Source organism: Periplaneta americana, chromosome 17, assembly GCF_040183065.1.
Source record: "Periplaneta americana isolate PAMFEO1 chromosome 17, P.americana_PAMFEO1_priV1, whole genome shotgun sequence".
In the NCBI taxonomy this organism is placed as follows: Eukaryota; Metazoa; Arthropoda; class Insecta; order Blattodea; family Blattidae; genus Periplaneta; species Periplaneta americana.
This window is the reverse complement of record NC_091133.1, coordinates 58,156,339-58,171,863: the sequence shown is the minus strand read 5'-3', so window position 1 is coordinate 58,171,863 and position 15,525 is coordinate 58,156,339. Positions and strand designations below refer to the sequence as shown.

The 15,525-nt window shown below is 34.7% G+C and overlaps 2 protein-coding genes across 2 annotated transcripts; one reads left to right on the top strand and one right to left on the bottom strand.

Annotated features, from left to right (window-relative positions):
* Positions 1 to 5,563: 5,563 nt before the first annotated feature.
* Positions 5,564 to 10,254, bottom strand: mRpS17 (mitochondrial ribosomal protein S17). The gene is made up of 3 exons (XM_069817458.1): positions 9,987 to 10,254; positions 7,794 to 7,987; positions 5,564 to 5,800 (listed from the first exon to the last, which is right to left on the bottom strand). Exons 1-3 carry the CDS (start codon positions 10,104 to 10,106, stop codon positions 5,632 to 5,634), a joined length of 483 nt encoding a protein of 160 aa, XP_069673559.1. The 5' UTR covers positions 10,107 to 10,254; the 3' UTR covers positions 5,564 to 5,631.
* Positions 10,255 to 10,543: 289 nt separating this feature from the next.
* On the top strand, positions 10,544 to 14,498 carry LOC138693471 (ras-like GTP-binding protein Rho1). The gene has a single exon (XM_069817457.1). It carries the CDS (start codon positions 10,653 to 10,655, stop codon positions 11,229 to 11,231), a length of 579 nt encoding a protein of 192 aa, XP_069673558.1. The 5' UTR covers positions 10,544 to 10,652; the 3' UTR covers positions 11,232 to 14,498.
* The last annotated feature ends 1,027 nt before the right edge of the window (positions 14,499 to 15,525 follow it).

The window sequence follows — 15,525 nt, the reverse complement described above, 5'->3', positions numbered from 1 at the left end:
CCTTTAGTTGGGAAAAATCTCTGAAAAACTCAATCATGTACCGTAATCAGTCCAAGTGGGAAGTGAACCCAATCCTAAGCACAGCTCAGGATTAGCAGGCAAATGCGTCTGAGCCCTATGCCACCCCTCTATCACTCCCCATTTCAGTATTCAGTATCATCAATAGTAGGCCTATTCATCCAGAATAGTATGGCTTGATGTAGCTACTGTGACTGACATGCAGATGGCATCAGTTTGAGGAGACAATACTTTTCATTGTAGTGAAAGGGTAAGTATTTTAGTGGGCTCTATTGGAGCCTTAAGTCTACATGGCTGAACCGACAGATGGCACCATATAACTGAGTCATAATATCTACAAAGAAAGCAGCAGTTAAGATATCAACAGCCATTCCTAAAGGCCGGTGCAGACCAGATGCTATGCTATACAGCGCTATGCTTTTGTGTGATATAGGTAGCGATAAGATACGAACATGCGCACACCAAATGCTATAATAATGTTTCATCAGTGACATTTTCTACAAGGTGACCAAGAGAACGGATCCAGAGGTATTTTTATTATTTACATTGGTTTTGCAACAGAAGCGGAAGAGCTTAATTCATTAAATAACTGTACGGAAGAATTTCATAATTTGTATCATGATCTAGAAAATGACGAGGAAAACTTTTAAGAATACTTTCGTTTAACAAAAGCACAGTTTCAAGAGATCTTACAGCTCATTCAAGAGGAGTACAAAAGAAAGACACTAACTATGGAAAAGCAAAGTCTTCTGAAGAAAGAATTGCGGTTTAAGATAAATGTCATATGTAATCCTATTTTAATTTTACTCTTTCACTGCTGGAGAATTATTTTTCCAAACGTCCTTTACAATGATTTATACCTTCATTTTTTGGACCAGATATTTAACCAACTTTTTTAAGAATTTATTGATGCAATTTTACATTAATTAATAACTAGAGCCCGGATTTTTATGTAATATCAAACTGAGAAATATGTACATAAATATATAGTAAAATATGTAATATGAAATAATTTCACTCACCAGTCGTCGTCCTTATAATAGTTATTGCTCCCATTTCTTCAGAATGTGCTCCGGAATAGTTGTTTCCGATTGTTAACTATAGTTTGATATTTTAAGCACTGCGCAAATTTCACTGTCACAGTTTTCATAATATTTTCAGAGTATTTGAAAAGTTGTTCGTAATACACGTATAATGTTGCATAAGCTGCTATAACTTTATATATACATAGACAAACAACACAACAAATCAATTTCTTTATCAATCAGTCAATCTTCCTAATGTATCCAGCTATTTGCTGACAACATAAAGTTCACTATAGTCCACTGTAGTCTATTCAGTTGTTGTTTTTCACGAGAAATGAGGGGTATTTTGATCGGTGTTCATTATAGATGCCTGTTGCTAGTAGCCAGAGTTGCGGTGTAGTCAATATATACTGCAGGGTTGTGTCTTCTGCAACTGGTACTGATGATTTTAATTTACTTCTTTTGTGGTTTATGGATGGACAGTATAGAAGAATGTGTTCCATTTCTTCATCATGATTATTACACCACAGACAAGTAGGATTATCAGAAATGTGAAATCAGTGTAGGTACAATTGAGTGACAGTGTGACCTGTTCTGGCTCTTGTTAAAAATATTTGAACATGCTGGGCAAGTTTTTGTACATTTCCAGGTCATTTGGTTTCTTTTGTACAGACTGTAAAATTTTTCCTTTGTCAGAAGAGAGCCAATTGTTGATCCATAGGTTTGTAAAATGAGACTTTGCTGAAGCAAAAGCACTGGATAGAGATATCACTTGAAGAGGTCTTGGTTGCAAATATGTTGCCTGTTTTGCAATATTATCGACTTTCTCGTTTCCAGGTATGCCACAATGACTAGGTATCCATTGAAATGTTATTTCCTGTTGGAGTTCTTTTAGTTTACTTAGTTGTTTCTGAAGTGGAATAATTCTATGTGCATATAGGTTTGGTACATATTTAATTATATTAAATATAGCCCCCATGGAGTCAGTAGGAAAGTCCTGAACATTCGAAAGAAATATAAAGAATCTTCTCTGGAAGCCAACCAAACTGCTTGTAATATATGCAAGTGAGCACTCCATTTTAGGTTTCCTGAAAGCAGCTTGAACTTCACGCACTGAAAGAGCAGACTGTGACATTTCAACTACAGACTTTACTGATTCAAAATGTTCAGTGTAGAAGTTCACGGCTCGTATCCAAGTATCCCACCTCGTAAGTACTGGCTCTGGAGGCAGAAGCACATCAGACAATTGCTGTTTGTAACACCGAACTCTTTGAGGAGCTTTCACAAAAACCTTTTTTGTGGATGAAATAAGTTTATTAACTTATTGTTTTCTTTCGGCATGTTGACTGCCTTATTGAAGACAGACCTGAACTGTGTGTTAGGATTCAATGCACTGATTTATAGTCCATATGCAACTACACTGTTGCGAGTTGCTTGCTAACTCTAGGTAAACATACGCAGTAATAACTGAACATTGTTTTCATTATTGTATTTGCAAATTTACTAATTAATCGGCGGCCGGGTAGCTCAGTTGGTAGAGCAGCTGGTTACGGACTGAAAGGTCCGGGGTTCGATCCCAGGTGGTGACAGGATTTTTTCTCGTTGCCAAACTTTCAGAACGGCCCCGAGGTTCACTCAGCCTCCTATAAAATTGAGTACCGGGTCTTTCCCGGGGGTAAAAGGCGGTCAGAGCGTGGTGCCGACCACACCACCTCATTCTAGTGCCGAGGTCACGGAAAGCATGGGGCTCTACCTCCATGCCCCCCAAGTGCCTTCATGGCATGTTACGGGGATACCTTTACCTTTACCTTTTTACCTTTTTACTAATTAATCACATGATTGCACACAATTGCATTAGTGTTGTAATCGGAACTCATTTGTTAATAATTACAGCAATTCTATTTTTTTCCCTTAGTGTTGCGATATATTGTCAATTTATGTAACAGTTGATCATTCTGTGATTTATAAAATATTAGAACACCGCATCTGTGGCTCAAGTACTAGCATGCTGGTCTTTCATCCAGGTGGCCTGTTTTGATCTTCGGTCAGGTTGTGATGGAATTCATGGCGGAAAAAGCAGACGTTGTAGAGGGTTTTTCTTGGGGTACTCCTGTTTCTCTTTTCATTTTTTGATACTTCAGGTATCAAATTGTACACAATCATATTTTTTACCATTTATAAACTATTATTAGCCAGCAGTCCAAAGATTGGTTGAAACCTTTCTAGGCGACGCCAATAAGGTATCACTCATAAGGCCTTGGGACTCTGGGCCATGGGACTTACCAGGCTACTCCTGGTTTTGTCAGGGCTGAAGCAGGATGACCTACCAGTCAGCATCGGATTCACGAATGACGCCCAAACCACCTGTAGGACATCACGTATATAGGGTGCACAATGGGTCAAAAGCAAGCCTAAGTGCAAGGTCCCATTCCAGGCCCATGCTCTTGAAAAGGCAAACCAAGCCAAAATATTCAAACGACTCGAAATAAATGGAAAGTAAAGAAATGGAGAATGGTTACGCTTTTGTTTTACTTGCTAACATGCATCTTATTTATTGAGAAGCAAGAGGTTCTGCTTAACAGCTGATGGAGTCTCCAACTCCAGCAATTTCTGTAAAAAATGTGCAATTTTTCATTTACTGCATCTTCATTTGTGGAAGTTTCTTGCCTTTAATAGTACATTATGCAATGAGCCTATAATGATAGTAATTAAGAAGCGAGTATGGATGTTTATGAAACGAGTGCAAGCGAGTTTCATAATTTTCATACGAGCTTCTTAATTACCATTATAGGCGAGTTTCATACGACTTTTTATGCTCGACCATATTTCTAACTTGAAATTATTCAGATGTATACATTTTATTTGTATCTGACAAGATCGGAAGTGACCTTGTTCTAGGTCGTGAATTGTGAGATGTGCGCAGACGCGAAAGTATTGATGTTTTCCGAAAAACAATAATGTCATTGACCTTGATGTAATCCTGTTAAACTTGGTATAACCTTGATTATTGAATTCGACATTGAAAAACGAGATGACAAATTGAATTTATTTGAATATTATTTACAATTAACGCTAATTATTATAGTAACAGAACATAACCTTCTGCGACAGTATTGGATTTCCAGCCTCCGTGACTTTTTGCTAATTCTCTTTCGATTGCATATCCGAGAATAATCGATACTTGCGGTTTTATAACGGTACAAAGCTGACTTGTCATTGGCTGGAAACACCTGTACTTTAATGACAAGCATTAAAGGACTGCTACCAGGTGTATAATTACTATATTTCGGCATGGTCGAGCATAAAATATAATTGCATACTGCAGTTCATTTGAAGCATTTACAAGCAAATGCACATGTTGTACATTACAAATTGTATTTAATTATTGTAATCACGATTTGTAACAGAAACGATTAAAAAGTTAGTAACAAGACTCAAAAAAAGATACATACCAGTACTATTCTTTCATCAAATTCTAATACCATGTCTACTATGTCTGAAAACGTTACAGAAGTGCACAGCATTCAAATGTAACCCATTTAAAGAAAGTACATTGCAGTATTAGTGACTGACATCACTGAAAGACAGTTTCTGCTATTGTTGCATATAATTTCAAATGGTAAAGTCAGTGGCATGCATAACCTATGGAGATTTTACACCATAACATGGAAAATTTGGATCCATAGGTCATGGGTTCCATATCTCAAGTTGCTTGTCTAGAACTCCTCTATACTCAGTGAAAAATATTGGGGCATTGTTCATTAACACCTTGTACACACATATACTTTTTTTGTCTGCATGCACGCACACACACACATACCCAGTGCACGCATATGATCAATATGGTAACCATCTTCAACAAGGCACAGTCGGCAGAGTGCTGGCCTTCTGTGTCCGAGGTTGCAGGTTCAATCCTGGTCCAGGTCGATGGCATTTAAGTGTGCTTAAATGTGACAGATTTACTGGCATGTAAAAGAACTCCTGCGGGACAACACTCTGGTACACCGGCGACACTGACATAACCTCGACAGTTGCGAGTGTCATTAGATAAACCATAATTATGTATTATAACAAGGCACATGTTCAGATGACGCTTTTAGAGGACTGTGTCTTGCCATCAGTTCCGAATGAGGATGGCAAGTTCCCTACAATGTTTCAGCAGAATGATGCCCCACAGCATTATGGATTAATCGTACGTCAGTGGCTGGATGACCAGTTTCCAGGGAGGGGAATAGGTCGGCCCCATTGAGTGCCTCAAAAGGTCCCCTGACCTAACACCAATGGATTAATTCCTATGAGGTCACCTCAAGGCAATGTTTTATTCCACCAAGATTCTTGACACTATTTGCAAGGGAGAATAATGGAATGTGCCACGCAAATACAACCAGCCACAATAATCAGTGTCCTGAAGAACTGGGAGCATCATCTGAATATGTGCCTTGCTGAAGAAATGTAATATCGAACTTACATGAATGGTAAGGTAAAATCGTGAGCTTGTTAAAATAAGTACTACACACGGATATAAGATATGCTACATGTATTTGAAAGTGCAAATAAATTTATTACATATTTCACAGCAGAACTATAATCACACTGCATATGGTTGATCGTCATTTTCAAACACATGATATTTAATGTACGTTTCTCTGTGTGTGAAGTCTTTCTTATCCTCTTGCCAGCCTCTCTTAGGTGCCTTTTCGTATTTGAATGCACCCTCTGACTCTCCGAACAGTTTCCTTTCTTCATCCATGTGTTCCCTGAAACACAGAGTGTGCAATTCAAAAGTGTTTTCAGTTTGCCAGCCAGAAGTGATGAATAGATGAAGAATAATTTATTCACCTCTACATCTACTCATTCCTTATTCTTGTCTATGTTAACAGTCATCGAAAAGCACATTTTTGCTGTGAAAATGTACTTTCCTCGTACTATTGTCATGACGTCATATCATATGCCAGTTACAATGAGAGGACTCCTGAGATAGGAACATAATCCACATCTATACTGACATGGTAGGCTTGTCAGACATACAGTTTTACCCAGAACTATGCAGAATTTTTTCGTTTTGTATAGTGAAAATCTTTAACTGTATGCCAAATATGAAGTATTAAGACTTACAGCATAAAATAAGTGACATGTTTTTTGGCTATAAGGTATAACAGTAAATTGGATGGCCTCTATCCAAGTGAAAAAAAAAATTATGATTAGATGAATATAGAAACATATGAAGTGTATCTAAAACATTTAAATAAGGGTCTGAATTTGGCGATAACGTTTTACCCTTGATGAATCTCATATCCCTTGAAGAAAAATGCCAGTTTCAAAAAATTTTTAGGATCAGCTGAGTCATTCTGAATACTGATGATCACTTTAATATAGATATATATTTAGAACTCACTGTGGTTTCTACCAGTTTATAATTAAAACTCGTTTTCTTAAATTTTGTGACTTGGCCGGTTTTGATACTAATGCCCCATGTACAGTATAGAGGGTATGACGCATGCACACAGATGTATCTTCCCTTTCCACACACACAGGTGAATTATGAGTGCCAGTAATCCCAGATCTCTGTCCACCAGAAATGCCAATATCAACTGCCTGGGACTTGAACCTGGTCTGCTACATTTAAAGCCAATGTGCTAGTCATTTGGTTAACCTAAATGCATGTGAATTCTGTAATTAAGTAACAGAGGCTATAATGAGGCATGATGGAATGATTTACAATTCATTTTTATATTTTCAGATGTGCCTAGTAATATAATAAAATAAGTATATATAAATTTCAATCATAAGACACATCTGTTTTGCAAATGTTTATTTGCTATATGAATATGGAATATATTAACGTTTTCGCCTTATTGGGCATCATCAGATATAATAAAATATGTAATCTGAACCTTGATCAAACTGAGCAAATAACAAATGAGCACTGTATTATACATGGTGTTGGATCTTCATGAGCTTTATGTATAAAACTATAAATAAAATGAAGGATAATTAATTTCAATGTGATGCTAACTTTTAAATTGAAATTGATTGTGTATACATATAACTCATGTTACAGTATGAATACAAATTAATCAATTAGAATTGTACGATTTATCAATGATGTTAAAAAAAATTATGAATAAAATGAATATATTAGCTTAAAAATTAATTAAATTCACATTGTTCGAAGAATGTCTTAGGGTACTATATACAATATTGATGTTGTGTTGTGACTGATGGATCTTATGTTGTCGATTGGTTGTAATTATACATGTAGAATTTCAATCGTGTACTGAAAAACAAAGGTGGGGAGAATCAAAGTTGTAAATCGTAATAGTTATACTTGATATAAGCATTAATTAATAGTCGAAATAGAGAAGATGTAAAGTTATTTATTTTAGAGATGGATGTAATAAATTTTTATAAGATTACTTACGTATACGTTCGCAAAACAGATGTGTCTTATGATTGAAATTTATATATACTTATTTTATTATGATGGAATGAGAATATTGAAAACATAAATATCTGGAGAACACCTGCTGTCACAACCATTTTGCCCCTTCACAAATTTGCTAGGGATCGAACCCTGTGCCACTGGTAAGAAGCCGACAACCTTTTTCTCCAAATGAATGTTGCTATTACTCTTAAATTAGTTATAGACTAGTTATCAAACGATAATAACTTTTTCAGTGACAATTTCCAATGAATTGGAAGTTCTTACATAGTGTATTGTTACTGTACTCATAGAACACTATCTTATACCTGTACTTGTCGACCACAACTTTCTTGCCAGTGATGGGGTCTGTGATGTCTCCAAGCGGGTGCACAACCTCCAACACTTTGTGTGTGATGAGTCGCGTTAGTTTCTCTGGCAACTGTTGTATCAGCACCAGATCGCCTGTCTTGCAGATCTTCTCTGGATCATGTGCGTAGTAGAATTCGTATTCCTTGAAATACTGCACATAACAAATAATAACAAATAACCTTAAGCATTCCTTGCTCTTATTGAATATTTTAGATTTATTATAATTTACAAATAATCGTGTACATTTCTTAATTTCGTGGCATTTAATTCATAGCCTATAGTAAAATTTAGGAAGCAAAGGCTAATTGGGATTAGGTCGAAAACCCTGACAGAACTGATATTTAACTCCTGCGGTGAATTTCGGAGGGCCTAATTAGTCAAATTCAATCTTCTCACCTCCATGCTGGAGTCCCCTGGAATCTTTTAAGATGCGAAAAAGAGAGTGATGTGCGGAAAGCAACGGGAAGCTACCACATTTATCTTTCCCAAAAAAACTGCAAACATGGAAATGGTGACCGGGAGAAGAGTTCGGGACACAAGAAGATATCAAGTGATAGATGACATTAAGGGGAGACTCCACTGAAAATCATGAAAACTTTCCAAAAAAATATTTATTGGCTATTTCACGTTTTTAGAATGTATATTTTCATACCTCAAAAGATTTAGTTCAATTCTGATTAGAAATACGTTCATTTTTTTAATGAAGGCTGTAAGGGAGTGTGGCGTGGCTGTCAAAATAATTTTTTATCAAAGAATTCTACTTTACAGATTTCTGATTACACATCTTGTAACTTTTTGTTCTAAAGTTGGCTTCCTGAAGTTACTAGATGACTGTAGTGGAGGAGAATTTTAGTAGGTATAATAAACATTGATTTTACTTTCAGATCCATTTTTCCACAAGTTTATTATTTTTTTTTATTTAACACCAACTTTTTATGCCAAATATTAATCAATCTGGATGAAATTTTTACTGCAAGTATTTATGAGATAGCTACATATTTTTATGCATATATTTTGTAAGAAATGCTGTTAGTTTATTTTATTAATATTTTTTCATGAATTATAGGAAAAAATAACATATTCAAAATTTAAAAAATTGTTTTGAAAATGAATAAATGAGATATTTCATGAAATGAATGCATAGAAATGTTTCTCTATGTCTTGTGAATGTAACATAAAAATAAAAGGAAGTTTAATAATTGAGATCTTCTACTAAAAACTTGGGTTTGAAAATATTTCTAAAAAAAAAAAAAAATCAAAAGCCAAAAACATTTGGGAGTTCAAAATTTGTAATTAATTTTGTTAGGCCTAGTTCTTTACATAGTAAACATGCTCTCAAAAGTTGGTTGGAAAAAAGAAAATGATTAAGGAAAAACTTGTCCTTTTTAGTGGAGGGTTCCCTTAAAATATATAATCATATGCGAAGACTAAGAGAAAGGCAGAAAATAGGAAAAATTGGAGAATGCTGGGATTGCAGTGAAATCCCTTAGGCAAAAACAATGAATGAATAGTAAAATTTAAGCTTATATCCCTTGAGTGCAATCAGTTTCCATTGTCAGAAACACAGACTTTTAATAACAATCTGACTTGGCCTGACCTCAGCATTTATTGGGTTGACTCCTTCATGCTGATAGTAATACGGTAGTGTTAATATTATTGTCCTCGCTGTCACAATACATATACATCAGATGATTATAACAATGAATAGGAGCTGCAACAATGTGTTTGCACCGAAGAGATATTCAATAATACATATTAATCATCCATTCCCCAACAAAGCGATAGTGTAAATATTCATACAAGATATGTCTGCGAAATTCTTTCAATCCAAATGCACTCAAGAAGAAACAGGCATAGTGAACCACGATAGTGTGTGCTTAAAATCTCATAAATTCACGGAACTACCTCAGCGCTAGTTTCACCTATCCCTAACCTGTATTCATTATACCAGCGTTTGACTTGCTTATAGGCTTATATATGAAGTATATACATAATTAGAATGCTTACCATCAAATTTTCATCCAGTTTTAAACAATATATCCTAATCTTATATATGCATTATGCTTTACCGACGATACGCAGACCTAACAAAACAACGTAAGTTGGGCACAATATGTATATAATAGTATATTCGTAATTAGAATGCTTACCATCAATAAATTTTCATCCAGTTTCAATCGATTTACTCTAATCTTAGATGCATTATGCTTCACTGACGGTACGCATTGACCTAACAACAAAAATGTTTTGCTTGCTTTCTGAAGTGCCATTTTTACATAATCTGATTCGGCAGTTATTATAACCTCAAAATTGGCACTTTCCTTCGGTTATACCAACGCAGATGTTTATTTTGTTTTGTTCAGGGAAACCAACATTATACCAGAAAATCCCTTTGGTTGACATTGGTAATGAGGTGAATCATATGCCCTCTGGCTAAACTGAAAGATCGTTGGCAATGACGTAATTCGGTAGGTGTGGCTCCATTTCAAGTGACTACCATTTTATGAATTTATCATCTTAAAATGTGGCGTCAGGATCGGCAACATAAGCAAATAAATATGCTATTTATTGCATTGTGAGGGTTTAAATAAATGTTTGGAAAGCACACATTTTATATGTACATAAAATTATAAGATATAAAATTTATTAACACATTTAATGTGAAAATAATGCATTTTGCTTTATTTCATTTTTGACGTTTCAAGACCATATGTTGGTTATCCTGTCAAGGCCGAACTAGAAGCCTGGAGATTCTGAGTGAATAGTTTTGAGATAGAAGGAACTTTTATTTCATACATTTGAGAAAGATAGTAATAATGGCTGCTATTAGGAAGAAGCTTGTAATTGTTGGAGATGGTGCTTGTGGTAAAACTTGTCTTCTGATTGTATTCAGCAAGGATCAGTTCCCAGAAGTGTATGTACCTACTGTCTTCGAAAACTATGTAGCTGACATAGAAGTGGACGGAAAACAAGTTGAATTGGCTTTGTGGGACACTGCAGGTCAGGAAGATTACGATAGATTGCGACCACTTTCCTATCCCGACACTGATGTTATCCTTATGTGCTTCTCCATTGATTCACCAGATTCCTTGGAAAATATTCCCGAAAAGTGGACACCTGAAGTTAAACATTTTTGTCCTAATGTACCAATAATTCTGGTTGGGAATAAGAAAGATTTGCGAAATGATCCCAACACCATAAAGGAACTGGGAAAAATGAAGCAGGAACCTGTGAAACCAGCAGAAGGTAGGGCAATGGCAGAGAAGATCAACGCTTTTGCATATTTGGAATGTTCAGCCAAGAGCAAGGAAGGTGTACGAGAAGTATTTGAAACTGCAACAAGGGCCGCTCTTCAGGTGAAAAAGAAGAAGAACAGCCGGTGTCGGCTCTTCTAATACATCTGGAATCCAGTTCCGGGGGCATCAAAGCGACCCCTTGGTGATAGTGAATTCTATGGCAGGGCATAATAACCGGCCCACAATTATGGGAAGATCATCATTAATAATCATTTTATGGACCTTGATTCAAATGGCCCTGTGTTGATTCGAACACAGTTTTTAATCCTTTGTGGTCTGCAGCAGTGGATGTTGTGCTTGAGATACATGCGCACATTAATTTCAGTCATTTTATTGTATCTTATGTTTATCTTTTTCTGTTGTCAATCTGTTATCAAGTTGGTCTAACAAAATTTTCAACTGGTAGTTTGAAAGGTAATAGATTGGTTGTATTTGCAATTTTTGTGAAGTAGTATATTCAGAATTATTGATAATTTTCAGTTTTACTTCACTCTTTAACACTTCCTTTTGAGTTTCTAATAATCATGCAGATTCGTTTTTTTATTAGCTGTAAAGGCGTTTATGCAGTGTTGCCCAGAGTAATTGAACAAGTTAAAAACAACAGTTTTATACTTAACAGAACTTGTGACTTAAAGTATATCTATGAAGTGTGATTATATATGCAGATGTTAGATTGTTGCACTCGAGTAACAACCTCAGAAGAGAAGTTTCTATACTCCTAATAGCTTGTCATAATTTGTAATTATCTCATGATGACTGGTAACATTGCCCTTTCCATAAGTGGATGTAGGTTATCAATTAAATGAAAAAGTTTAAATACAAAAGCGGATTACATGATTACCAGGTCAATTTGTTCGGTCTCTGATCAGTGCATTTGCAGTTTTGCAAGAGAGACATTTATGGAGAGATCAATTGTACCTTGAATGTTTTATTGCATAGAATAGTGACTGTGAGTTAGACGTGTGTTGTCTAAATCTTTTATAAAAAAAAAAACTTTCTGATATGAGTAGCAAGACTAATTCTTATACCAAGTGGTAATAAATACAAAGACTATAAAATCAGTGACCTTGAGTGTAATATTCTTTGTTGCTGTTGCAGGGGGAGAAGGTAGAAGTTATTACTAAAACTTGGCTCCCTTTCTTCTCTCCTTACATATTGTGAGAATAGACTTCGTGAAAATTAAGTCTTTGGGACCTGATGCTTGTTGGATGGCTTCTCGTCCCTTTCTCTACTAATATTAAAAAGCAAGACTTTTCTATAACAATATTGTCATTATTTATAGCCATTTTTCAAGGGATTAAGCTGTAATTTGGCTCAATTCACGATTTGACAAGTTGAGCCAGCTAATACACTTATGACATTATAAAGTATAATGAAATGTTTCTTCCAGCAGTGAACAGGCTTGAAATTTTGTTTAGTCTGCATTCCATTTCTCTGATGGGTGTTCCTTCTTTTCCACTATTGGTACTGTTATCATATTAAACTGGTTTTCTGCTATGTTACATAAAACGTACATGTAATAGGCTACTATAATATTGAAACTTTCTGTTGTTTTCTATTTGTGCTTTTCTGACATCGAATTAATGTCACCTTTATGATAGGGATGGGCAAACGTGAGACATTTTCTGAAGCACATTGATACTGCCTCTAGTATAAGTAAGAATGGTATTGAATGAATATCGCGAAGCATGCTGGCTTATTTGAGTCACATTGACCCCATGTCTGCTTTGTTGTTTAGTCAACTTTCCGAAGACAGGTCTGAACTTCAATGATGTTTAAAATTGAGCGGTATAAACAGAATATTTGAAAGCACGATTGACTGATGTATGATATTGGTAACTAGGTGGGCGTATTATCACTAGAAGTGCAAGCATGTTTAATTCAAATATTAAATATTTAAAAATGTGTTTGGAAGATAGGCTATTTTATAAATGTAAACATTAAGGTCACATTCTCTAGATCTTTCATGAATCTGTTTACTTTCATTGTTAGCTTCCTCCTGCTTCACAGATCATGGGAGTGAACAGACAGTAATGTACTGGTACGTACAATATTTTGTTATGTATTTGCTTCTGTGTCAATTTAACTAGTGCAGAATCTCACTGACGGAGAGTATGCGGGCATTGATTAGAATCTCAGAGAAGAATTTTTTTACACTAAACGAGACTGATGGATGATATGCTAGCTATTATAATTACAGTATTTTTTTTTTCAAAAATTTTGAGATAGTGATATTAACCAAAAGAAGATTCATAAATTACAATGGATGTATTTTAAATTTATTAAAATAGTAAAAGTATTTATAATAATATATGTCAGACTTTTATACCCTGTTTCACTACACACTTGTTAGTAATCTGTGGTATAGTACAGAATTGTTAACAAGCAAACACAAAGCATATGGCTCTATCTTGGTGTCTTAGTTCTCTTCTCTCATCGTGCCTCCACTAACAGTGATATTGTTTCATTGAAATATTCATGATCTTTCATCTTATGAATAAGGGATTCTAATGTGAGATAAATTATGATGGAATGCAGACGTGGTGAGTTTGTTGATAATTTCGAGAAGATTTAAAACCTCGATTACTGCAGAAGAATATTGAGCGGAGTTTTCTCATTGATTACCGAGTACTTGCATGTAGCTCCGTAGAGTTCTGGCTGTGATTTATTTAAAAAAGATAATGGCAGTTGACAGCTTAATCCCTGCTTCTTTTGAACTAATGATGGAATTCAATGATACCATCACAGCAACACAGTTCGCTTGAATTTCTGGCACTGGTACTTTTTTCTTATATTAATCTAGTTTCAAGATATATTCAGATCAAATACATTTATTTTTATTTATTTTTTATTAGAGTTCGTTATAACTGTTAGCACTATTACAGATATTTTCAGTATATTTTGCACGGCTGTATTGAAGTAGATAATTAACAGTAGACTATTCACAATAGCATCTGTTTTTGTATATCATATTTTAGTTTCTAACTGGCAGGATATAGCATTAGGATAGCCAGTTAACTTTTAATAGATTGCTTTTTTTCTTTTTTAATTTATTGCCGAAAATCGTTAACTTACCTGTGGTCAAATTAATATTTTATTGGTGCTAGGTAAATGTTAGGAAAGTTGAAACAAATTAGAAATTTTTAAAATATGAAATAACAAGTATAAACTGAAAAGATGTTAAATATCCTAGCACTGAGGCAAGTGAAACTGTTCCATCTGAATTTATTGAAGTATATTTCCGTAATACAGTATGTCCGTGTCCTCAGTTTGAAATGATTATGTTTTATTTTACTTAGTTTTGAGAATATGTAAACATAATTGTTGAATTCCATAAAAGAAGCATTAAATATTATATCTATAGGATTATCAGTAGTTTTCTTTTAACATGTTAAATTTGACTCCTAGTATATTAAATATTTCCTATCACAAACCAAGGATTCCGTGTTCTATGATTGTACACATCATTGTATTATGATTTCATGATGTGGAGAATATGTAAATCTTTTAGATGTCTCTTTGTTTACATAGTTTGAAAACTGAAGAATTGAATTATGACTTATGTTTTTACAAGATTGTAAATGTGAACTCATCAAAGACTTTATATTGTCTTAATGCTAGGTTCATCAGAGTTTCGCAAATTTACCTTTACTTTTCGAAAGAAAGAGAAACATTGAGTGTGAGCAATTTCATTGGCAATAAGTGAACTACAGTAAAACTTCTGTTAACCGAAATAAAGAGGGCTGATCCCATTTCGGATAATAAATGTATACCCCCCCCCCCTTTTTTTTTTTTAGAGTTATAGAGTTAGAAACTGACTCACAAGTTTGTATATGAAAGCATCACATGATTTTAAAAAAAATTATACAATACATACAGTAGGTTCGACATTACCAAATCTAAACATTGATTCTTCACTATTTCTTTAAGAAAAAGTCGGAAACTTCCTTTTGGATTTCTTTTGTTCACATCTTTTTCTGATAGCATTGTCATGCCTGCTTAGTGCTAAGGGTGGATTTAGCTGGCTTTCGTAAAAAAGTAGGATGTGTCGTCTGTCTTTGGAACTGCTTCTACTTTGCCCCTATAATTTACGCATACAAACAAAAGGGACAACATGAGAAATGAAGTTATTAGACAGACATTAGAAGTTCAAAATTTGTATACATTTCAGAACACGGTTACCTTCCTTCCCCTCTTTCCGCAACATTCTAGTCTTGTGCACACAAAATAAATTATTGGCACTGATAAGTGCCTTTTTGTAAGCATGATGATGCGCATTCAACAAACACAGACATTGTTTTTTTTTTTTTAAGATAATTATTGGCAGTGAGGTACTGTATACTGATGTTTTCCCCAAAAATTAAAAGATACAATATTGAAAATTAGATTAAAA